The following is a 23,361-nucleotide window of genomic DNA, read 5'->3' as shown; positions in this document are numbered from 1 at the left end:
GCATGTATGAAATACATCAAGCTGAAAGGTCAGCACTGGCTTTTTTTAAGATCTAATTCATCATGCTTACAGCGTTAATGATGTTATTCTGTAGAGTCCTGGACTAAAGTCATGGCTTTAGGATTAGGAGCCAAGGGCAATGAATCCCCTAACAGCTGGAAAAAGCCCTCAGCAAGAAAAAGGAAAAGGAGGGGAATCATACCAAGCACGCTGACATTCTAGCATTGCGACCGCAGCACCAGCCCTTGTCCTTCAAGTATCGGCACATGGGAAAGCCCCACACTTCCTCTGGATATTCTGCATGATGGAGAGGAGGGAAAACACAACAGGCACAGCTTTCATCACCTATGTTTCTCTTACTTATGGAACTCACAATGTATCAAACAAGATGAACAGTAGTTAACAGCAAAAGAAAAACTCTACTGGGTCCAGCACCAAAAACCACAGCAGCGTGACAAGCTGTATTTTCCCTGCACAGATGGCTTTGCTTTACACTGGATTTCTGATCACCTTTTCAAAGCAGACTGGAGTGTCTTTTAGCAAAGTCCATGGGAAAGATGCTCTAAGGGACAAGGGAAGTTTGCAAATGCTCATGGCTCCCATACCATGCCATGTGTCACAATCATAGAATCGGCATCAGCCAGGTTGGAAGAGACCTCCAAGATCATCCAACCCAACCTAGCACCCAGCCCTGGCCAAGCAACCAGACCATGGCACTAAGTGCCTCAGCCAGGCTTTGCTTCAACACCTCCAGGGATGGCAGCTCCACCACCTCCCTGGGCAGCCCATTCCAATGCCAATCACTCTCTCTGACAAGAACTTCCTCCTAACATCCAGCCTAGACCTGCCCTGGCACAGCTTGAGACTGTGTCCCCTTGTTCTGTTGCTGGGTGCCTGGCAGCAGAGCCCAACCCCACCTGGCTACAGCCTCCCTGCAGGTAGTTGCAGACAGCAATGAGCTCTGCCCTGAGCCTCCTCTGCTGAAGGCTGCACACCCCCAGCTCCCTCAGCCTCTCCTCACAGGGCTGTGCTGCAGGCCCCTCACCAGCTTTCTTGCCCCTCTGTCGACACCTTCCAGTATCTTGGATCTCTCAACTATCTTTCTTGAATTGAGAAGCCCAGAACTGGACACAGCACTGCAGGTGTAGCCTGATCAGTGTGGAGTACAAGGGAAGAATAATCTCCCTTGTCCTACTGTCCACACTGTTCCTGATCCAGGGCAGCATGCCACTGATGTTTTAGTGTCTCAGCTCCACAGTCTGTACTCCCAGTTTCCAAATTCCACTCCAGTTATGAAGTACAATGCTCCCATTTGCCTCTCTACTGCAGTGCAAGATTTAGGTATTTATGATGGTTAGTCCCACTGATTCATGGAGCTGTTTTTCAAAGGCTTTGTTGATTTATTTTTCCCCCCATTTTCTCAGTTTCAAAGCATGAGAAATCTGGAATTCAGGCACTTATTAATTCACTTCAGTTGTATTTTTGTACTTCACACCCAGTGTCTAGGATCTCTTTCTGTGATCATAACAGAAAAGAGAAAACCAAAGGCAAAAATAAAAGAAATGCAAGACCTTGTGAGGGCTTCATTTTGAACCACCAGAGAATACTCAAGGCAAAAATAAAAGGAGTGTCAACTGCACAGAAAAAGCACAATTTACTGAAGGTGAGAAGCAGTTGCCAGCACAAGGTAATTGTGCAAGGACTGCCAAGCACACTGGATGATCTCTATTAAGCATATGCCTGTTGGCCAACAATGCTTTGGCGTTCTTGCCACAGACAAGTAGCTGAAGCTGACATGACCTGGCACCTAAAATGTGGCTGAATCTGCAAGGCTGGCACTCAAATCTGCTCTCCAGCTATTTAGTTCTAAGAGCAGCACCCGAGAGATAAGAACCACAGGAATCACTTCCTGATATAGTGATGGTCAGATGAAAGAAAGCTATAATGGACAGGAGAAAATTATCCCTTCTTCCTAATTATCCTCTGTTCCATCACTGCTGTTTCAGGACTTGAAGTCATTAGAAAAGCACTGTGTCCTTAAGAGTAATGTATCCCTAAGAGCAAGTAGCCAAATTGCATCTCTACCCATCTAAAAAGCTGTGATCTAAAAAGCCTTGTACTTCCTTTTGTCTAAATAGTGCCTGCCTTCTTCCAAGGAATAGAGCCAGAATTTTTAGCAGTGTGAAACTAAAGAAAAAATTGAACAAAACCAACCAAGCAACACAACCCAAACAATCAAACAAAAAAACCACCACCACCACAACAGAGATCACCAGCAGAGGCCTAAGGAGATTTGTGCTGGAACAGACTGCTGATAGAATTCACACATAGCCTGAAAACGTTAACAGAGAGTAGGAGGAAGTTTGTTGATGACACTATGGGTAGTAAAAAGTAGAGATGAAATGGCACATAAAATCCAATGTAGATGAGAGCGCTGCAGATTGGGAAAAATACTGACTTTAAATATATAATGCATGGCTGTGAACAGATCACCACATCACACAGCAGCACACAGCATCACACAGCATCACAGGGTGTTAGGGGTAGAAAGGGACCTAAAGAGATCATCGAGTCCAACCCCCTGCCAGAGCAGGACAAGACTGGCACAGATCACAGAGGAGCACATCCAGACAGGCCAGATGAGCCCAAAACTAAGAAAATTAAGAGAAGCAACTAAGAGTTAGTAAGAAAAAACCCAAAGAGCAAACACTACTATGCTGCTATACAAATCCACACTGCACTGGAATTCTGTCTGGACTTGGTTTTGTTGCCTCAGATAACAAGTTGTACCTCCCCAAAAGACACAGAGGTGCAGGACTGTCATAAGGAAGGGTTATTTTAATAACAGGATCAAGTACAATGAAAACTTAAAGCTGTGAAACAGAGAAAAGGAGAGTGAAAAGTCTGCAAAATTGTGAATGGCACAGCAAAAACAACCCGGGGTTGACGTGCGCTGGCTTTGACACCCAAACTTAAGGGATGTAAAACAACTCCATGCAGTTAGCAGACCTAAAGCAATTAAAGAGAACTACAAAATACGTATAAATTTAATACATACAAACATACTGTGCTAGTTTGAAGCTAGCTCAGATGTTTTGGTGAGAACTAGGTGACAGGCTGTGAAAGGGAAACAGTGGTGATGGCTGCTGCACTCGTAGGCTTGCTGGGATGGATAAGAACAGAAATAGAGATAACAGAGTCACTATCTGGGCTTTGCGGGCTGCATCTCTCTCTAACCTGCCGTCTGTGTGACTAATCCATCTGCTTCCTAACCCCTTTGGCTGACCCTTCAAGCTACTTTAAACAGAAGGCAAGATCTAGGGTAAGGTTGAGGGGTGGGAGGAAGGTGTTAGGGTGGTTGGGAGCCCCTCCTGGGGACTCTGGTTTCAGGGAGGGCTGCTGTGTCTCTGCATTACTGTTTAACTTGTCTATTTCTGTCGATAGCTGTAGATATTGTAACTATCTGCCTGTATCTTGTGCTAAGCTGTACATACAAAGCTTCATTCAATTTCCAGAGCCACTGAGTCTACTCTGGGGCATTTCCAAAGTGTGAGGGGGCAGGGAACACCCAAACCACCACACATACCAAGTGCACTTTGATAGCAAAGCAAAGAAGTACAGAAATTCATTACGTGCAGTAGTGGAGACAAAACAAAGCATGCAATATTCTCAGCTATTTCAACTATTTAAGTACCTTGAAAAACTGAGTTAAAGATGTTTCTAATATAATGTATAGAATCATAGACTCACAGAATGGTTTAGGTTGGAAGAGACCTCAAAAATCATCCAGGTCCAACCCCCTGCCATAGGCAGGGACACCTCCCACTAGAACAGGTTGCTCAAGGCCTCATCCAACCTGGCCTTGAACACCTCCAAGGAGGGAGCAGCCACAGCCTCCCTGGGCAATCTGTGCCAGTGTCTCACCACCCTCACTGTAAAGAACTTCTTCCTAACATCCAGTTTCAATTTGCCCTCTGCCAGTTTAAACCCATCCCTCCTCCTCTCATTACAAGACCTTGTAGTCTCTCCTCAGCCCTCCTGTAGGCCCCCTTCAGATACTGAAAGGTCACACTAAGGTCTCCTCGAAGCCTTTTCTTCTCCAGGCTGCAGAGCCCAAACTCTTTTAGCCTGTGCTCAGAGCAGAGCTGCTGCAGCCCATGAATAGGATGAAAGTGTGTCCCTTATTAGAAAGCTGGGAGTCTCTCAGTGGATTTATGCCATCTTAAACTAATTGATTATGTTTTTTAGTATTTTCAATCCCAAAAACTACATGAAAATTTTGCGACTCAACTTTTTAATTCCTCTATTAATATTAATGAACTTGTAACAAATCTGCATTCAAGTGTTTAGCCTGGATCATAGCTAAGCACAATTACTTCTCTTCAGCCATTCTGAAATGGTAGAACATTCATACTGCAAAATGACACCAAAACCTTGTGTGGACTTCCCAAGACTAAGAGAAAGTAAGAGTAATTACAGAGTAAAGACCCTTTAAGATGCAGAAGTAATTCCAAATGACACAAAGTTCCTGACAGCTCAAGCTGAGATTGCAATTAAATGGAAATAGATGTCATTTTTCCTTCTCCTGAGATTTCTTTTCAGGGTAAAGAAATCTTTATTACCCTCACCAGAATCCTAGTTAGTTCTGTCACAAATTCACTGCTGTGCAGCAGCATCTGAAGACATCTTGGAGAGTAAAGCAAGCTTTCTGGTCTTCTGCTTGGAAATGTTTTCCTGTGTTGCCATGGTATCAGTGATAGCTATTTATGAAACTGGCTGTGGAGTATCTTTGAAAATATACTTAGGCAACACATAAATCATCTGCACTCTAATACTTCTAAGACAGTGACTAATCTCACAGTTCAGTGGCAGAGCATCATATGAAGCCATTATGTTTGTGTAAGGAATCCCTCAGAAAACTCAGTTTTGAAGTTTTGGTCTGCCTAATCCACCTTATTCAAGGCCTTTTCAGTTTTAACAAATCAAATAAATTCTGTATGTGAATCTTGACTCCTCTTGGCATCACTTTCAGTGCCCTTAATTACATTCTGCAAAAGGTCTGCTGACTTCTTCCTTACGGTGAAGCTACTCTCCACAGCTTCCAGGATGGCTCTAGAACTCCTCTGCCCAGGATGTATCTTCTTCTTCCTAGAGAACAGCTAGCAGGGAGTTAACAGAGACTGACAAACTTGATTGCTTTGCTTGATGCAGTGACTGGGTTGGAGAACAAGGGGAGTGTGTAGTCGTAGTTTACACTTACTTTAGCAAGACCATCAGCAAGATTTCCTTACTATCTATACAGACAGATATGAGTTAGATAGGTGGACTTTGAGGTGGGTAAGAAATTCATAGGACTCTGAATCTTAGCAGTGCAACCTGCACTCTAAGGGATGTGATTATTCCCCTGTTTTAGCACCTGTGAGAGTGAAAGTATCTAGAATCTTTCTTTGGATTCACCAGACCACCACATTGGCTGGAATGAGCTCAGTGGTGGCAAGTGGACTGCAGGGCTGCAGAGAAGTCAGGATGAGATCTAACTGATGATGTCTTTGTCTAAAAGAAAGTGAACTAAAAAGAGGAAGCTCAACTCTTTGTGGAGGTGCACAATGAAAAGGCAATAGATAATGCACAAAAGCTGAAAGTTATGAATAGATATGAAGTTCTTCCCAGAGAGAGTGATTGGCATTGGAATGGGCTGCCCAGGGAGGTGGTGGAGTCACCATCCCTGGAGGTGTTGAAGCAAAGCCTGGATGGGGCACTTAGTGCTACGGTCTGGTTGATTGGCCAGGGCTGGGTGCTAGGTGGGACTGGATGAGCTTGGAGGTCTCTTCCAAGCTGGTTCATTTTATGATTCTATGAATGGGCTGCTGAATCACTGCCCTTGGAGGGACTCAAAACATGACTGCACAAGGTGCTGAACAACCTAACGTTAGTTGGCCCTGCGCTGTGCAGCGATACACGCTACATAACCTCCACTTCCACCTGAAATTATTTTATCACAGTTCTATGATTTTGTGCATTCTGGAAGCAGTACCAGAATTTACTTACCTCAGGCAGCTGCAAGAGAAATTAGCTTACCTCTTGCACAAGTAAATCATTAGATTCATACCATCTGATTAGTTACCGAGTCCTCCAGCGTCCTATAGAACACTTTGCTAGCTTGAAGTCGATGCACAGGAAATACAGATACAAGCTACCGTCATAAATCCCTCATTTTTTTCTCCCTGAAGAAATTCTAGCTCTTCAGATATTGTAGGCTCCTGTGCTTCTATCCCTCTGCTGTGCATTTGTGAACAAGTCAAATATAAAGCTGACAAGCCAGAGATGAGTTCTCCAGGGGGATGTAACGGTATTGTAGATTTTAGTGGATGTATCCTCATAGTGAAAAAATGAATCATTTTTTTGAGCATCACTGGAAATATTTGTGTTCTTTCATCCCAAAAAATACAGCCAATTCCTCTTTTTTTGCCTAACTGTTCTTCTTTGAGAGTAATTTTTATTTCCCCTTCTAGCTGAGAAAAATCAAGTGACCAGAAGTTCAAACATGCAAATTCTCTTCCTTTCCATACTGCTATGAAACTGCAGTAATCTCTTGCCACTCTGCGTGTACATGTTTGTTTCATCTTAGATTAAGTCATCACACTTGACCTTCTGCTGGTGTCTGAGTAACAATAATTTAGGAAAGCCTTATGAGCAGAATCATAGAATCAAGCAGGTTGGAAGAGACCTCCAAGTTCATCCAGTCCAACCTAGCACCCAGCCCTGGCCAATCAACCAGACCATGGCACTAAGTGCCTCATCCAGGCTTGGCTTCAACACCTCCAGGGACGGTAACTCCACCACCACCCTGGGCAGCCCATTCCAATGCCAGTCACTCTCTCTGACAAGAGCTTCCTCCTAACATCCAGCCTAGACTTCCTCTGGCACAACTTGAAACTGTGTCGTCTTGTTCTACTGTTGGGTGCCTGGCAGCAGAGCCCAACCCCACCTGGCTACAGCCTCCCTTCAGGTAGTTGTAGACAGGAATGAGGTCACCCCTGAGCCTCCTCTTCTGCAGGCTGCACACCCCCAGCTCCCTCAGCCTCTCCTCACAGGGCTGTGCTCCAGGCCCCTCACCAGCTTTGTCTCCCTTCTCTGGACATGTTCCAGTACCTCAACATCTCTCCTGAATTGAGGAGCCCAGAACTAGACACAGCACTCAAGGTGTGGCCTGAGCAGTGCTGAGCACAGGGGCAGAAGAACCTCCCTTGTCCTGCTGCCCACACTGCTCCTGAGCCAGCCCAGGATGCCATTGGCTCTGCTGCCCACTTGGGCACTGCTGCCTCATCTTCAGCTACTCTCTACCAGTAACCTCAGGTCCCTTTCTTCCTGGCTGCATCATTGTGGATCACAGGGGGACTGTTCTGGTCTCTGACTCCATCTGCCAGCTCAGGAGGCCAGTTGTCCTGGAGACAACCTGTCCCACTATTGAAGACTGAGGCAAAGAAGGTGTTAAGTATTGTGCTAGCTTGAGCCTAGCAGGGATATTTTGGTGAGGAAGATTAGATGCTAGGCTGTGAAAAGGAAACTGGTGATGGCTGCTGCACTCATAGGCTTGCTGAGAGGTGTAAGAACAAGAACATAAACATAGATAAGGGAGTCTCTCTCTGGGCTTTTTGGGCTGCACTTCTCTCTCTAACTTGCTGCCTGACTAATCCATCTGCTTCCTAACCCCCCTGAGCCGACCCTCCAAACTACCTTGAGCGTAGAGGTGGGGAAAAGGGAGCTCCTCCTGGGGACTCTGGTTTCTGGGAGGGCTGCTGTGTCTCTATATTGCCTTTTAACTTGTCTGTTTCTGTATCTATTGTAAATATCTGCTTGTATCTTGTGCTGAGCTATAAATACAAAGCTTCATTCAATTTCCAGCTCAGCTGAGTCTACTCTGGGTGATTTTCCAAAGAGGGGGGGGAGGGCAGGGAACACCCAAACCATCACAAGTACCTCTGCATTTTCCTCATCCTTTGTTACTATATTCCCCTTTGCATCTAATAAGGAGTGGAGGTTGTCCTTGCCCCTTCTTTGCCATTTATATATTTATAGAAGCTTTTTTTATTCTCCTTAACAGCAGTGGCCAGCCTAAGCTCTAAATGGGCTTTTGCCTCTCTAATGTTTTACCTACAAGACCTAGCACCATCCTTGAAGTCTTCCTGTGATTTTTTTTTCTAGTACTCGGTGAGCAAAGATTTAATACAGGAAAGACAAGAAGTGATGTGCTCTCCCTGCAGCACTGCAGAGGTATGAGTAACAATAATTTAAGAAGGCTTACTGGTCTAGAAAAGGTAATCCTACAGCTAGAGGGAAGCTGTGTCCTTTTTGCATTAGTAAGAAACAAGCAAATGTTACAGACACACAGACTTAGTGGCAAGTGCCTTAAAAGTTCATTCTCTTTTAATTCTCTCTAACATGCAGTGTTAGTTGCATGCTTTTACTAATTGCATTTGTACAGCTTAGAAATGTTGACTGTATTTTCCCTTTTTTTTTGTTTGAAGTGTTGCAAAACAACTGAAACTAATGCACTGCAAAAAAACTCCTCAAAAATATTGCAGAGCAAGATAAAAACAACATGAAAAGACCACTAAAGCAAGCGAAAGCTAGCATGTGTCGTGGTTTGTCTGTAGCTGTGCCCTAGCTGCCTGAGTAGCCAACTGCTAGAGAGCAGCAGCTGGGTTTCAGCTGCCTTTCTGTCCACGAGTTCCCTGAAAGAGCTGAAAAAACTGCCAAATCCACCCCCCTCTGAAATGTGGTTGATGTGATGATCAGGTTCTAGGACTCTGGCAGGTGGTCAGTTAGACAGCTCAGCTACATACCACTTGTCTCAAAGAATCTGGCTCCTTAATCCTTTTCATTAGGCAGAATTTACTTTTCAAATAAACACATTAACTTCCTAGCAACAAAGGAAAGCATCACATATGAAGGAGAAGTTGCCTAGAGTGTGAATCCCCAAACAATTTTCAGGTTGTCTGCCCAAGGAAGACTGTCATACATGTACTGCTCCTTAAGGTTCTGAACTGCAGTGCTCCAGAGCACTGCACTCAGATGAGTGATTTTCTGTGTAGCAATTTACATTATAGGGACTTAATTCTACTCATAGTTGTGTATCATAGAATCAGTCAGGGTTGGAAGGGATCACAAGGATCATCTTGTTCCAACCCCCCTGCACAGGCAGGGACACCCTACCCTAGAGCAGGCTGCCCACAGCCTCAGCCAGCCTGGCCTGAAACACCTCCAGGGATGGGCCCTGGGCAACCCATTCCAGGCTCTCGCCACTCTCATGCTTAAGAACTTCCTCCTCATGTCCAGTCTGAACCTCCCCATCTCAGCTTTGCTCCGTTCCCCCTTGTACTGTCACTCTCTGATAGCCTAAAAAGTCCCTCCCCAGCTTTTTGTGGTCCACTTCAGATCCTGGAAGGCCACAAGAAGCTCACCTGGGAGCCTCCTCTGCTCCAGCCTGCATGGCCCCAACTCTTTCAGTCTGTCCTCACAGCAGAGCTGCTGCAGCCTCTGAGCATCCTCCTGGCCCTGCTCTGGGCACACTCCAGCATCTCCACATCCCTCTCATAATAGAGGCTCCAGAGCTGGATGCAATGCTCCAGGTGGAGTCTCAGCAGAGTGGAGTAGAGGGGCCCTGCTGGCCACACTTCTGCTGCTGCAGCCCAGGCTCTGCTTGGCTCTCTGGGCTGCAAGTGCACACTGCTGGCTCCTGTTGAGCTTCTCATCCAGCAGCACCCCCAAGTCCCTCTGCTCAGGGCTGCTCTCCAGACACTCACTGCCCTTGTATATGTACAACTCAACATAAATGGATGTCGCATGCAGGCCGCCAAGGGCAAAATCTGCTACAAAATCATTCAAGAAGATGAAAACATGCTGGACTGAAAAGCCTCCACATTTCACAAACGAAGTAACAGAATAAAGCCAGCTGTACTCATAATCACATAAAACCCACACTGCATTCATGTCCTTAATTTCACAACACTAGCAAACCAGAAAAGCTACAGGGCATGTGGGAGTGAATGGCCCACATAAAGTAATTAAAACCAGCAGTAAAGGAGCCACTGGAAAGGAACAAACACAAGGAGATCATTCATTGAAACATGCATCAGTCTCAACATGCAAACTGACAGCCATAAGTTAAGCTCAGAAGAGTTACCTGCTTGGTTTTCAAACTGTTCTGATAAGAGGTGGTAGCAGCAGCCTACGCTGCAAACTGCTTTGATTTCAGGCGTGGCAGTAAAAATTCGTAGGGTATTTGCAGCAAGATCCCCACACGTATGTAGCCCCACCAGCACACAGTCCTAGGGGAGAAAGAGACAAAACACAGCCGTGAAGCTCTTCAGCTTCAACCCTCTTCAGCTGAAAGAGCTCGTGTTCAGCCTACTGTCTTCCAGAACCCCCAGGTCTCCTCTGTGCTAGATAGTGTGGTGCTGCTGTGGCAGGGGGTTGGACGTGATGATCTCCTGGAGTCCCTTCCCACCCCTAATATCCTGTAATCCTGTGATCCTTTGGCCTGCTGAATGTCTTACATTTTACTGTACAAGCTTGCTCTTTCTCTGTCTCTGGCTACCTTCTGCTTGGCTTTAGCTGCTCTACCTCTGGCTCCTGACCTTGCAACACAGGCAGACTGCATAACAAGTAACAACAAACTCTTGAGACCTGTGATGGTTTGGGTGTTCCCCACCTCTTCACACTTAAGAAAATCACCCAAACTAGGCTCAGTCCATCTGGAAATTAAAGAGTGAAGCTTTATATTTACAGCTCAGCACAAGATACAGGCAGGTATTTACAATATATCTACAGCTATAGCCAGAAATAGACAAGTTAAAAAGTAATACAGAAACACAGCAGTCCTCCCAGAAACCTGAGACACCAGGAGGGGCTCCCAACCATCCTTCCACCTTCTCCCCATCCCTCACCCCAGACTTTGCCTTACATTCAAGGTGAGTTTGGAGGGTTGGCCAGGAGGGTTAGGAAGCAGACGGATTAGTCACACAGCAGGTTAGGTTAGAGAGAAGATCAGCCCCAAGGGACAGAGAGCAAACAACTGCATTATCTATGGTTATGTTCTTGTTCTTATCCATCCCAGCAAGCCTATGAGTGCAGCAGCCATCACCACTGTTTCCTTTTCACAGCCTAGCATCTGATTCTTCTCACCAAAATATCCCAGCTAGGCTCAAACCAGCACAAGCCCCAAAAGTGCTGCAAACAGTTATGGAGCTGCACAGTTTCAATACACAACTTCGTGAGGACTCCTACTGTTCTGGTGTAAAATGTTTCAGTACAAAAGAAAACCAGTTCAGGGCCAAAGGAACTAAGAAAACCTGTGTGGCTCATCCAGCCCAACCTAGCACCCAGCCCTGGCCAATCAACCAGACCGTGGCACTAAGTGCTCCACCCAGGCTTTGCTTGAACACCTCCGGGGATGGTGACTCCACCATCTCCCTGGGCAGCCCATTCCAATGCCAATCACTCTCTCTGTGAAATGCCACCTTAGCAAGAGACTGAGGTCCTTCCAGTTCTAGGGCACAGAAACTTATGGTCAGCAGGACTGGACAAAGTCTTCCAATGTTATATGTGAAGGAACAGAGCCTGTCGGGTTGGTATAATCTCCCAGAAGGGCTGCTTTCCCTCACCACTTCATCACCAAGCAGAGGATGTTCAGCCTTTCATATCCTCAGCAAGTTTTCCATCAGGTTTACAGCAAAATCTGAATCCTGGTAGATGAACTGGCAACCTCCCTGCGCATGAATATTTATGGTTTGTCCCAATGCCACAGCAGTTTACACCTTTGAATAGCTCTGTCACCACTGAACACAGACAAGCTTTCATCTCTCCACAAAAGACCCAAATGCCGTACTTAGCTCAGGGGCAGGAACTGAACAGCTTCTGGTCTTGTGTCCACTGCCATTGGACAGCTGAGCTTGGGCTTGTTTGTATAAACAAAATCCCCACCAGCTAGTAAATTACTAATTGAATTTCAAGTAGCTTTGGAAAATCCAAATATAAAAAGGATTTGCAAATAGGGCTCTTTACAAACTCTGTATGTGGAGTACTATATGCAGTGGATTCAGGTAGACAGGACTAGGGGGAATGGAGCAAAGCTGGAGATGAGGAGATTTGATAAGATTTAGATTGGGTGTGATGAGGAAGTTGTTGAGCATGAGAGTGGTGAGAGGCTGGAATGGGTTGCCCAGGGAGGTGGTTGAGGCCCATCCCTGGAGGTGTTTAGGGCCAGGCTGGATGAGGCTGTGGGCAGCCTGCTCTAGGGTAGGGTGTCCCTGCCCATGGCAGGGGGGCTGGAACTGGCTGATCCTTGTGGTCCCTTCCAACCCTGACTGATTCTATGATTGTCCTATGCCTTCCAAATAAGCAAACTGAAATCCCAGTGCCCAGTATATCCATCAACCTGGTAAATATAACCCTTTTCATTATAATTATCTGTTATCTAGAACCACAGTTGTAAAATGTCGGGTTGCATACTCAAAATAATCCCCAAAGAATGCATTAAACAACAAAACAAGAAGTATGCCTGTTAGACATACTCCTGCTAGCTGGCTGAGTGTCAGTGTTGGGCCAGAATGTTCACCCACACCATTGTCTGCACTCTACATGCACTCAGCAAACACTACCTGCATATGAAAATGGCTACATATAAGAGAGTGGACTTCAAATATCAGTGAGACAACCTCCATATCTGTTACGATGTCACTGATTTCTGTTGCTGCAGTGATGCGCGAGGTCAGCGGGAGATACAGGTTTGACTCCTCTGACTCGCGCGCTCTAGCCTCGAGAGATGCCATTTTTCTGTGTTCCTCACAACCACACTGAGGTGAAGAAAAAGCCTCTACAGCATCAGCAGGCAGAACATTCAGAATAGCGAGGACCTCTTCAGAAAGTCTGCTCTCATCAGATTGTGGCTGAGCCACTAAATCAGCTTCAGTTCCTTTGTTAGCTTCAGATATAGCTGCTTCTGTGAAACCACAAGAAGGAACTAAATCTTGGATAGTCTCTTGGTCCTGACTCTGAAGACTATTTAAGGGCTTTTCCTTGATTGCTTTACATTTAATTTCACTCTCCACTGGCCTGTTGTTTGTCTTTTCCAACCTCTGGGTTCTGAGGTTTGCTCTTCCTTGACTCTGATATGCTTTCCAGTGTTTCTTCAATTTCCTGTTCCTTTCATGAGCACCATTAGTGTTGCTGTCCGAGGAGTCAATTCCATAAACTTGTAAGTTATACTGCATGGACAAAAATGAACTCAGATAGCCTTTTCCAGAACCTATATCTATCACCTAGGTAACAGGGGGGGAAGAAAAGAAAATTGCCTGCATTAATGAGCAAGAAGACACACTTCAGTCAAAGGCAAAGTAAATTCTGACACATTTAAGCATGGATTTAACAGCTAACATTGCTATTGTCCCTTCTAAGACAGTTGGCTCCTCTGCTTTGTTGGGTCACCTTCTGACTTCAAAACACAGAACTAAGTCTTAACTGACACTGCAATGCTTATACAATGTACATGCCCTGACTTTCAGCATATTTTTGGACAGAGAACTTCCTTCTGCTAAAGAAAATAACCACAAGCCATCAACACCATCACCCACCCTTGTTAAACTTGGTCAGGATATAGAGTTAGCAAAGAAAGCATTCACAGTATTGAGCTTCACGCAGCTTGTTCACATACTGTGTTTACTACCACTCGATGTACAGAAATAAGCATCTTCAGATTTGGTGACTAACATAATCACTCCAGATGGAACCTAAAGACATGTGATAATGATAACCCTTTTCAGGTCAGGATGCTTATTTATATTGCTTTCCCCTTCTGAGAAAATGATTCACACAGCTTTGATCAACACGAGAGTGCATTTGTAATAGAACACATGTCCCACATGCCTGCTCTGGAGGAGAAAGTGAATAGAAGGGACAACTAGCTCACTGAAACATAGAATCATAGAATCAACCAGCTTGGAAGAGACCTCCAAGATCATCCAGCCCAACCTAGCACCCAGCCCTGGCCAATCAACCAGACCATGGCACTAAGTGCCTCATCCAGGCTCTTCTTGAACACCTCCAGGGACGGTGACTCCACCACCTCCCTGGGCAGCCCATTCCAATGCCAATCACTCTCTCTGCCAACAACTTCCATCCTTCAGCACAACTTGAGGCTGCATCCCCTTGTTCTGCTGCTGGTTGCCATGGAATTATAGAAGTTGAAATGATTACATAACTCAGTTCACCCCAATACTTAAAAATTTAGCCTTACCACAGCAAAGGTCTGAGCCATGGATTCTATCAGTTTAATACTGAAAGAGCTCACATGCATGCAAACCAAGGAAGTGGTATTGGTGTACTTTTTGTCTAATAGAATGTGAAATATGGTACTCAAAGCCAACTATCGATCCATAAGTAAACACCTACGAGGCTTTAATGCAACAGTGATGTAATGCACTGTGCAATCATAGCCGCCTGGGGGAAAAAAGGGTTAAATTACAAACAAATTTGAGAAAGGAATCCAAGGAGGAGGAACTTGCCATCTGTTGTATGAAATGACCAATTCACAGAGTAATCACTGGGTGGTAACAATGTTGGGTGTCCATATATGCATGTTCTACCAAATGGCGTTTCTGCTACTCTGCTACATAAATCTTTTCTTAATCTGGTCTTTCCTCAAAAGCTGTAACTGAATTCCTACTTGATACATCTAAATCCATACTAAATAAAGGTGAACAGCACTAAACAATAGAGAACAATTTAAACTTTCTATGCCAGAAGAAGATTTTCTGCTCTGGTCTCTATGCAGCACTCTGGTGTGCGCAACAGGAGAATGAAGTTTTGCTCTCCTGCTGATGCTCATGGTAAATTACCAGCAACAAAAACCTGATAAACATGGCATTACCTGTGCATAACAAACAGCAGTACCATTTTTAGCTGCTTTTTATACAAGATTATAACTTCTTAGCATTTTTCACAAGTCATCCAATGATTATGACTCACTGAAAGGCAGCCCCTTTGGAACAATGCATTTGTAAACACAATTGTCCTTCAGCTCTGGCCTTAGGACTGGTCTTTAGCTACAGTTATTTACAGGAAAAATAAGAACAACAGTGACAGAATATAACAATGATGCATTCAAACACAAAAAGGTGAATAAATTTGAAGGTACACAGTAACCTGGAGGTTCTAGTGGGTAACAAGTTAACCATGGCACAGCAATGTGCCCTTGTGGCCAAGAAGGCCAAGGGGATCCTGGGGTGTATTAGGAGGAGTGTGTCCAGCAGATCAAGGGAGGTTCTCCTCCCCCTCTGCTCTGCTCTGCTGAGACCTCATCTTGAATACTGTGTTCAGATTTGGGCTCCCCAGTTTCAGAGGGACAGGGATCTGCTGGAGAGAGTCCAGCAGAGGGCTAGGAGGATGATGAGGGGACTGGAGGGCATGGCTGATGAGGAGAGGCTGAGAGACTTGGGCCTTTTTAGTCTGAAAAAGAGAAGACTTAAAGGGGATTTGATAAATGTTTATAATCTGAGGGCTGCCAGGAGTGAGGACACAGGCTCTGCTCACTGCTCCCTGGGACAGGGCAAAGAGCAAGGGGTGTAAGCTGCAGCACAGGAGGTTCCACCTCAGCAGAAGGGGGAATTTCTTGACTGTAAGGGTCCCAGAGCCCTGGCACAGGGTGCCCAGAGAGGTTGTGGAGCCTCCTTCTGTGGAGCCTTTCCAGGCCTGTCTGGATGTGTTCCTCTGTGATCTGTGTCAGATAGTATTGTCCTGCTCTGGCAGGGGGGTTGGACTGGATGATCTCCTTGGGTCCCTTCCAACCTAACATCCTGTGAGCCTGTGAGGCTGTGAACATGTAGTAAAAAATGCTTTCTTACCTGTTTTATGCCACAGTAATTGGCCATGTTGTCTACCAGCTCTGACATTACCTGCACTTCATGTGATTTCTTATTATTCATAAACTCATCAGGTTTGATACCTGTATCAGAATAAAATAATAAACACATATTATCTAATCAACTAAACCACAGCACCCAGTGCCACATCCAGTCTCTTTTCAAACACTCCCAGCGACAGTGGTTCCACCATCTCCCTGTACAGCCCATTTCCACAGCAGATCACACTTTCTGGCAAGAACTTCTTCCTGACCTCCAGCCTAAACCTCCTCTGGGGCATCTTGAGACTGTGTCCCATCATTCTGTCACTGGTTGCCTGGGACAAGAGACCAAAACCCACCTGGCTACAACCTCCTTTCAGGTAGCGATAGACAGTGATAAGGTCCCCTCCGAGCCTCCTTGTCTCCAGGCTGCACACCCCCAGCTCCCTCAGCCTCTCCTCACAGGGCTGTGCTGCAGAAGTATTAACCTTGGCCATAAACACGCTGCAGAGGCAGAGAGCACTCCTCATGCAGTACTCCGGCAATTATCACTTCTTGTGTCAGTTAAAAGCCCTGTAATAGGATAAATTCACCCTGCTGGCTTCTTCCTCTCACACCAGGCACTTCTGGACCCCATGTTCTCAATGCAAGCAACCTGATGGTGCACAAGGGCCACATTAACCTTCATTAAGAAATACTGGAGAAAGCCCTGTCCCTCTTCAACTGGGGAGCCCAAAACTGAACACAGTATTCAAGATGAGGTCTCAGCAGGGCAGAGCAGAGGGGCAGGAGAACCTCCCTTGATCTGCTGGACACACTCCTCCCAATACAGCCCAGGATCCCATTGGCCTTCTTGGCCACAAGGGCACATTGCTGTGCCATGGATGTTCTCCACCAGCACCCCCAGGTCCCTCTACACAGGGAGAACCTCATCTGGTTCCTCTGTGCCCAGCTCTGTCTGTTCAGGTCTCTCTGGATGGCAGCACAGCCTGCAGCTGTATGAGCCAAGCCTCCCAGCTTGGTGTCATCAGCAGACTTGCTGAGCAGACTCTGTCTGTGCCCTCATCAGTGTCATTGATGAAGATATTGAACAGGACTGGCCCCAGCACTGATCCCTGGAGGACTCCACTGGTCACAGCTCTCCAGCTGGGTCTGGCACCATTGATCACCACCCTCTGAACTCTATCTCACAACCAGCTCCTAACCCCCCTCACTGTCTGCTCTTCCATCCCACACTGCCTCAGCTTGCTCACCAGGATCCCATGGCAGACGGTGCCAAAGGCCTTGCCAAGGCCAAGGCAGACTACATCCACTGCTCTCCCTTCATCTACCCATTCAGCTATGTCCTCACAGAATGCTCTCAGGTTAGCCAAGCAGGACTTCCCCTTGGTAAATCCATGCTGACTACTCCTGATCACCTTCTTCTCTGCCAAGTGCCTTGAGATGCCCTCCAGCAGGAGCTACTCCATGTTTTTCCAGGGATGGAGGTGAGGCTGCCTGGTCTGTAGTTCCCTGGAACCTTTTTTGCCCTTTTTGAAGACTGCAGTGCCATTGGCTCTGCTCTAGCCCCCAGGCACCTCTCCTGCCTGCCACCATTTGGCAAAGATGATGGAGAGTGGCACAGCGATAACCTCAGGCAGTTGTCTCAGCACCCTTGGGTGCAGCTCATCAGGGCCAATGGACTTGTGAATGTTCAATGTGTGTAACTGATCCCTGACCCAGTCTGCTCTGACCAGTGGGGAGCAATACCTCCTCCAGGCTTCCTCTCCTTCACCCAGGGTCTAGAGTCCATAGGGGAGTTCAGCCTTAGGTGTAAAGACTGAGGCAAAGAAGACATTCAGCAGCTCTGCCTTCTCTGCACCCTCAGTTCTCAGGCTGCCTCCTCATTCAGCACTGCCCCCACACCTTCCCTGGGATTCCTCTTCCTACTGATGGATTTGAAGAAGCCTTTCTTGTTCTCTTCCTTTGCCAGCTTCAGTTCCAAGAGGGCTTTGGCCTTCCTTGTTGCCTTCCTACAAGCCCTGACAACTTCTCTATAGCTCTCCCAAGTGACCAATCCCTTCTGCCATGAATTGTAATTTTCTTTCTTCCCTGAGCTTTCCTTCAGAAGCTCCTTGTTCCACCATGCAGGTCTCCTAGCAGAGCTACCTGATGTTTCACTCAGGGGCACACACCTGGCTTGGGCTTGGAGGAAGTGGTCTTTAAACATTAGCCAACTTTCCTGGGCTCCTTTCCCCTCCAGAGCCTTAGCCCATGGGGTTGCTGCCAGGATGTCCCTGAGGAGCACAAAGTCAGCTTCTGCAGAAGTCCAGGGTTGCAATTCTACTTGTTGCTGTGATTCTGCCCTGTAGAACACTAAACTCCACCACGCCACGGTCACAGGACAGATTCCCAGTTTTCTCAGACTTCTACTTCTCCAGACTTGCAAGCTTTAGTACGTCAGGAAATGAATATATTTCCTGAAATGCACAATGAAGGCCAAAAGATGTAAAATATTGTAAAGTTGAAAGTCTTTCATTTGTCAACTTGCACATTATGAATCTGTAACTTGGTATTTGGCTTCTGGCAAAGGCCTACCAGGAACTTCAATTAGTTAATTTAAATGATAGCTACTGCCAATTCAGCACAAAGGTTTTCAATTATAATACCACTGTATGCATTTGGCACATGCTTTATTTTTCCTAGGAAGTACAATTTATAATCACTGCATCACAAACCCAAACCCCAGTTACTCAGATGAGGAGCACTCCTGCAAGACACAGAACAAAATATTCACCAACTGCCCTATTCCTGATGCTCCACTCTGCATGACAAGAATCATAGAATCAACCAGGTTGAAAGCGACCTCCAAGCTCATCCAGTCCAACCTAGCACCCAGCCCTGGCCAATCAACCAGACCATGGCACTAAGTGCCTCAGCCAGTCTCCTTTTAAGCACCTCCAAGGATGGCAGCTCCACCACCTACGAGGATGATGAGGGGACTGGAGGGCATGGCTGATGAGGAGAGGATGAGGGACCTGGGGCTGCTTAGTCTGGAGAAGAGAAGACTGAGAGGGGATTTGATAAATGTTTATAAGTATCTGAGGGTTGCCAGGAGTGAGGACACAGCCTCTGCTCACTGCTCCCTGGGATAGGACAAGGAGCAATGGGCATAAGTTGCAGCAAAAGAGGTTCTGCCTCAACACAAGGAGGAACTTCTCTACTGTGAGGATCCCAGAGCACTGGCACAGGCTGCCCAGAAAGGTTGTGGAGTCTCCTTTTCTGGAGCCTTTCAAGGCCTGTCTGGATGTGTTCCTCTGTGACCTATGTTAGATAGGATTGTCCTGCTCTGGCAGGAGGGTTGGAATTGATGATCTCCAACCCCTAACATCCTGTGAGCCTGTGATCCTGTAATACAGAAACTACCTAGGAACAAATGAAAATCAAAGCAAGATGCCAAGCCGCTCTCCAGAATACAATCTCTGCAGGTCCCATAGTCCAAAACTACTAAGTGAAAATGTAAATATACCTGGTTTTCCTTGATTGTGTCCTCTCAGTGCTTCAAGCATTTCTTCTAAAGGGGTACACACTCCAAGACTGGACAAAGAATAACACTTAGCAGCCAGGGTGAACAAATGTACGTTGATAAGCTTCTCAGAGTCATCACAAAACACACTGGAAAACTTGTCATCATCTGTTGGGAATACAAAAAGCAAAGGTTCTGTAAATAGTGCTTAACATCTCTCTAAGTGCGTACTGAGAACTGAAAGCAGTAAGTGCTTGGTACCTGTCAGAAGTAAATGTTCATTTTGGTCTCATAAGCGGCAGAACTCAGTCTTTCTCTTCATCTGTATTCCTCCTTGTGATGGTTGGAGTGTTCCCCACCCACCCCACACTTAAGAAAATCACCCAGACTAGACTCAGCTGCTGGGAATTAAAGAAATGAAGCTTTATATTTACAGCTCAGCACAAGATACAAGCAGGTAGTTACCACAGACAGAAATAGACAAGTTAAAAAGTAACACAGAAACACAGCAGCCCTCCCAGAAACCTGAGTCCGGGCTACCTACCACCCTTCCACCTTCTCCCCACCCCTCTACCTTACCCCAGACTTTGCCTTACGCTCAAGGGGAGTTTGGAGAGTTGGCCGGGGGGATTAGGAAGCAGACAGATTAGTTAGACAGCAGGTTAGAGAGAGAAGTGCAGCCCAGAGCCCAAGAGCAACTTCCTTATCTCTATTTATGTTCTTATCCATTTCAGCAAGCCTATGAGTGCAGCAGCCATCACCACTGTTTCCTTTTCACAGCCTGTCACCTAATTCTTCTCACCAAAACATTCTAGCTAGCTTCAAACTAGCACAGATATTTGGACCTGCTGATCCTGAGGGGCTTTTCCAACCAGAATGTTTCTGTGATTCTGTAGCAACCCCTAATGCAATTACCTGGACAAAAAACACAAAGAGAACTAGTAGCGTCTTACACGAGATCACTACTATAGCATCTCTAATAACACTCCCATCGAATTTAAATAGCTGTTCCAGCTTGCCAACTAAACCAAGAAAGCTGTCAAAGCTTGCCTTCAAACCATGCAATGGCAGCTGTCTGATGACATACTATTTAAGAATATTAAAAATCTAATCTAAATCTAATGTAAAACGAAAAACTCTTCTCAAAATGACTCTACGTTGGCTGCTCGTAAGATGAAATCTACTATGTCCTTTAACCAGTCAGCCCATACATTCGCAAAGGAGTTTTCAGAGAGAAACATATGCCAAAAAAGCTGGAAATGTAGCACAAAGAATAACTTCCAGTGAAATGTGAAAATACTTAACCACAGATTTTCCTGTGCCTGTGTCCAATTTGCAGCAACAACAGGACAAACGAGACGCACTAAGGCAGATGTCAGCTTTCCGATGTATTAAAACATCCTGATCTAAAAACGGGTCTGGAATTTTTCTGTAGGGTGCAACTGAAAGCACAGCTTCTACCCTTTGTATAATCATGACAGTGAAATCTGATTAGTATCTGAAAATATCCTGTGAAACTGATTTACAAAACATGCAATGCGATGTACTGCAACATCGTTACCTTGGCTCAAAGTTCAGATGGAGATCGTAGACAAGCGGTGTCCCTCAGGGGGCTGCACTGGCACCAGTACTGTTTAGTATTTTTATCAGTGATACAGTGAGGTTGAGTGCACCATCAGCAACTATGTGGATGACACCAAGCTGAGTGGTGCTGTTGATACACCAGAGGGATGGGATGGCATTCAAAGGGACCTGGACAAGCTGGGGAGGTGAGCCCAGCTGAACTTCAACAGGGTCAACAAGAGCAATGGCAGGGTCCTGTATCCAGGTTGGAAAAATCACACAATCACAGAATGTCAAGGGCTGGAAGGGACCTGAAAATATCATCCAATCCAACCCCCATGACAGAGCAGGATCTCCTAGAGCAGATCACAAAGGATTGCATCCAGGTGGGTCTTGAGTATCTCCAGAGAGGCAGACGCCGCAGCTCCCCTGGGCAGCCTGTTCCAGTGCTCTGTCATCCTTACAGTGAACAAATATTTCCTCATGTTTAAATGAAACTTCCTATGCCTCAACTTTGATGCATTGCCCCTTGTTCTGTCACTGGGCATCACTGAGCAGAGCCTGGCTCCATCCTCTTGGCACTCACCCTTTACATCTTCATAAACATGAATGGTTGGTTGCCTTTAAGTTGATAAACTGATACCAAGTCACAGAGTCACAGAATTAACCTGGTTGAAAAAGACCTTCAAGATCACCCAGTACAACCTATCATCTACATAAAATAAACCATGGCACTGAGTGCCTCATCTGATCTCCTTTTAAACACCTCCAGGGATGGCGACTCCACCACCTCCCTGGGCAGCCCATTCCAATGCCAATCACTTTTGCTGTGGAGAACTTCCTAACATCCAGCCTAAAACTGCCCTGGCACAGCTTGAGTCTGTGTCCTCTTGTTCTGTTGCTGGGTGCCTGGCAGAAGAGCCCAACCCCACCTGATTACAGCCTCCTTTCAGGTAGTTGTAGAGAGCAGTAAGGTCTGCCCTGACCCTCCTCTTTTCCAGGCTAAACACCCCCAGCTCCCTGAGCCTCTGCTTATAGGGCTGTGCTCCAGCCCCCTCACCAGCCTTGGTGCCCTTCTCTGGACATGTTCAAGCACCTCAACATCTTTCTTAAATTGAGGAGCCCAGAACTGGACACAGCACTCAGTGTAGCCTAACCAGTGCTGAGTACAAGGGCAGGACTTCCCTGGTCCTGCTGGCCACACTATTCCTCACAGACTCCCAGTTCTAATTACAACACAGGCTAACAGGGCATTGATTTTTTAATATAAGCAAATGTTCACAGTTGTGTTGAGACTCATATTCTACTATGATGTATTTATACCATATGAGCGGATGGGCAGATCGGTCAGGCACAAACCACCATATCAGTAAGTATTCCATTACCGTGCCTACAATCTAGCTACAGTATTGGAGAAATTTTGAGTGTCTCAAACCCTCCCAAATGTTGCATTCTAGAATTTGAGGCAAGAAAAAAGACTTTTTTTCTTTTTATGAGCAGAAGTAATGCATAGAGAAATTAAAGAACTGTTATATTTTAGCCAAAATGTGAAGGTTTCACACCCTTCTAAAACACATGCCTCATTGTGGCCATAAATTGGGTGTTTTGTTCCAGTGATTTTTACATCAAGTTCTGTAACATGCACTTCAAATACAGATCACTAAATGATTTTATGAGTTCTAAATCTACAAAATACTCTCCCTTCTTGATTTTCTGCTCTACAAGCCACCACTTCAGTGTCTGAATCACTTCATGGACTTTCCTGTAGAAACAAGTAAGACCAGGGTTATTTTTCTTTACTGTTCTCTTTCTGGTGACTCCATCTAATAATTAAGTTTTGCTCCAGCTTCTATTTACATGTAATTGTATGTCCCATTGCTCTACAGCAGTCCTGAGTCTGACATTAATTGTCAAAAACACTGGATCATTTTTTCCTCGCCTGCTCCCCAATACTTTTGCTTGCTCACTGGACCAATCTCGTTTCCATCTCTCTCCTAAAATCATAATTCAGTCTTTCTCATGCACAAATAAATTGTGTGTGCATTTTCCCCCCAGATATCTCCATTCTTTAAAAATGAGTCTTACAGTCACGATTTTGAAGGTCTTTAAATTCATGAGAGAAATTTGACAAGTCTTGTGCAGTTCTTCAATCTCCTTCCAAATCCAAATCATTATCTTAGCTTCTGTGCCAAGAAATGCACAGCTCCACATGGTACTTTGTGTGCCTCCTTCCATTACACTTGATGTGCCTTCCTCACATGTCATTTAGCATAACATTTCAGAGCTAACGCTACGTGAGAGCTATCTGAACTCCACGAGCTCTGGCACGATGCAGGTTTTTCTCAGCCAAGTGCTCTGTCAGAGATTTCACCTTAGTTTGGAAACTGATCTC

The 23,361-nt window shown here is 45.7% G+C and overlaps 1 protein-coding gene across 4 annotated transcripts in view; it reads right to left on the bottom strand.

Moving 5' to 3' along the window:
- METTL25 (methyltransferase like 25) overlaps nt 1-23,361 on the bottom strand; it is a 38,177-nt gene that overhangs the window by 12,806 nt on the left and 2,010 nt on the right. For 2 of the 4 annotated variants that reach the window (XM_064141624.1, XM_064141635.1), the window contains exons 2-6: nt 19,410-19,574; nt 15,903-16,003; nt 12,663-13,322; nt 10,187-10,331; nt 203-297 (exon numbers count right to left, since the gene is read on the bottom strand). In XM_064141624.1, coding sequence (XP_063997694.1) covers nt 203-297; nt 10,187-10,331; nt 12,663-13,322; nt 15,903-16,003; nt 19,410-19,574 — 1,166 coding nt within the window. Of the gene's footprint in view, nt 1-202; nt 298-10,186; nt 10,332-12,662; nt 13,323-15,902; nt 16,004-19,409; nt 19,575-19,667; nt 19,779-23,361 lie in introns of those variants that run through there. The other 2 variants (XM_064141642.1, XM_064141633.1) reach the window with 2 other exon arrangements.

The sequence above is a fragment of the Pogoniulus pusillus genome, chromosome 4, assembly GCF_015220805.1.
Source record: "Pogoniulus pusillus isolate bPogPus1 chromosome 4, bPogPus1.pri, whole genome shotgun sequence".
Classification (NCBI taxonomy): Eukaryota; Metazoa; Chordata; class Aves; order Piciformes; family Lybiidae; genus Pogoniulus; species Pogoniulus pusillus.
Note: the sequence above shows the minus strand (reverse complement) of the source record. Positions and strands in the feature narration are given on the sequence as shown.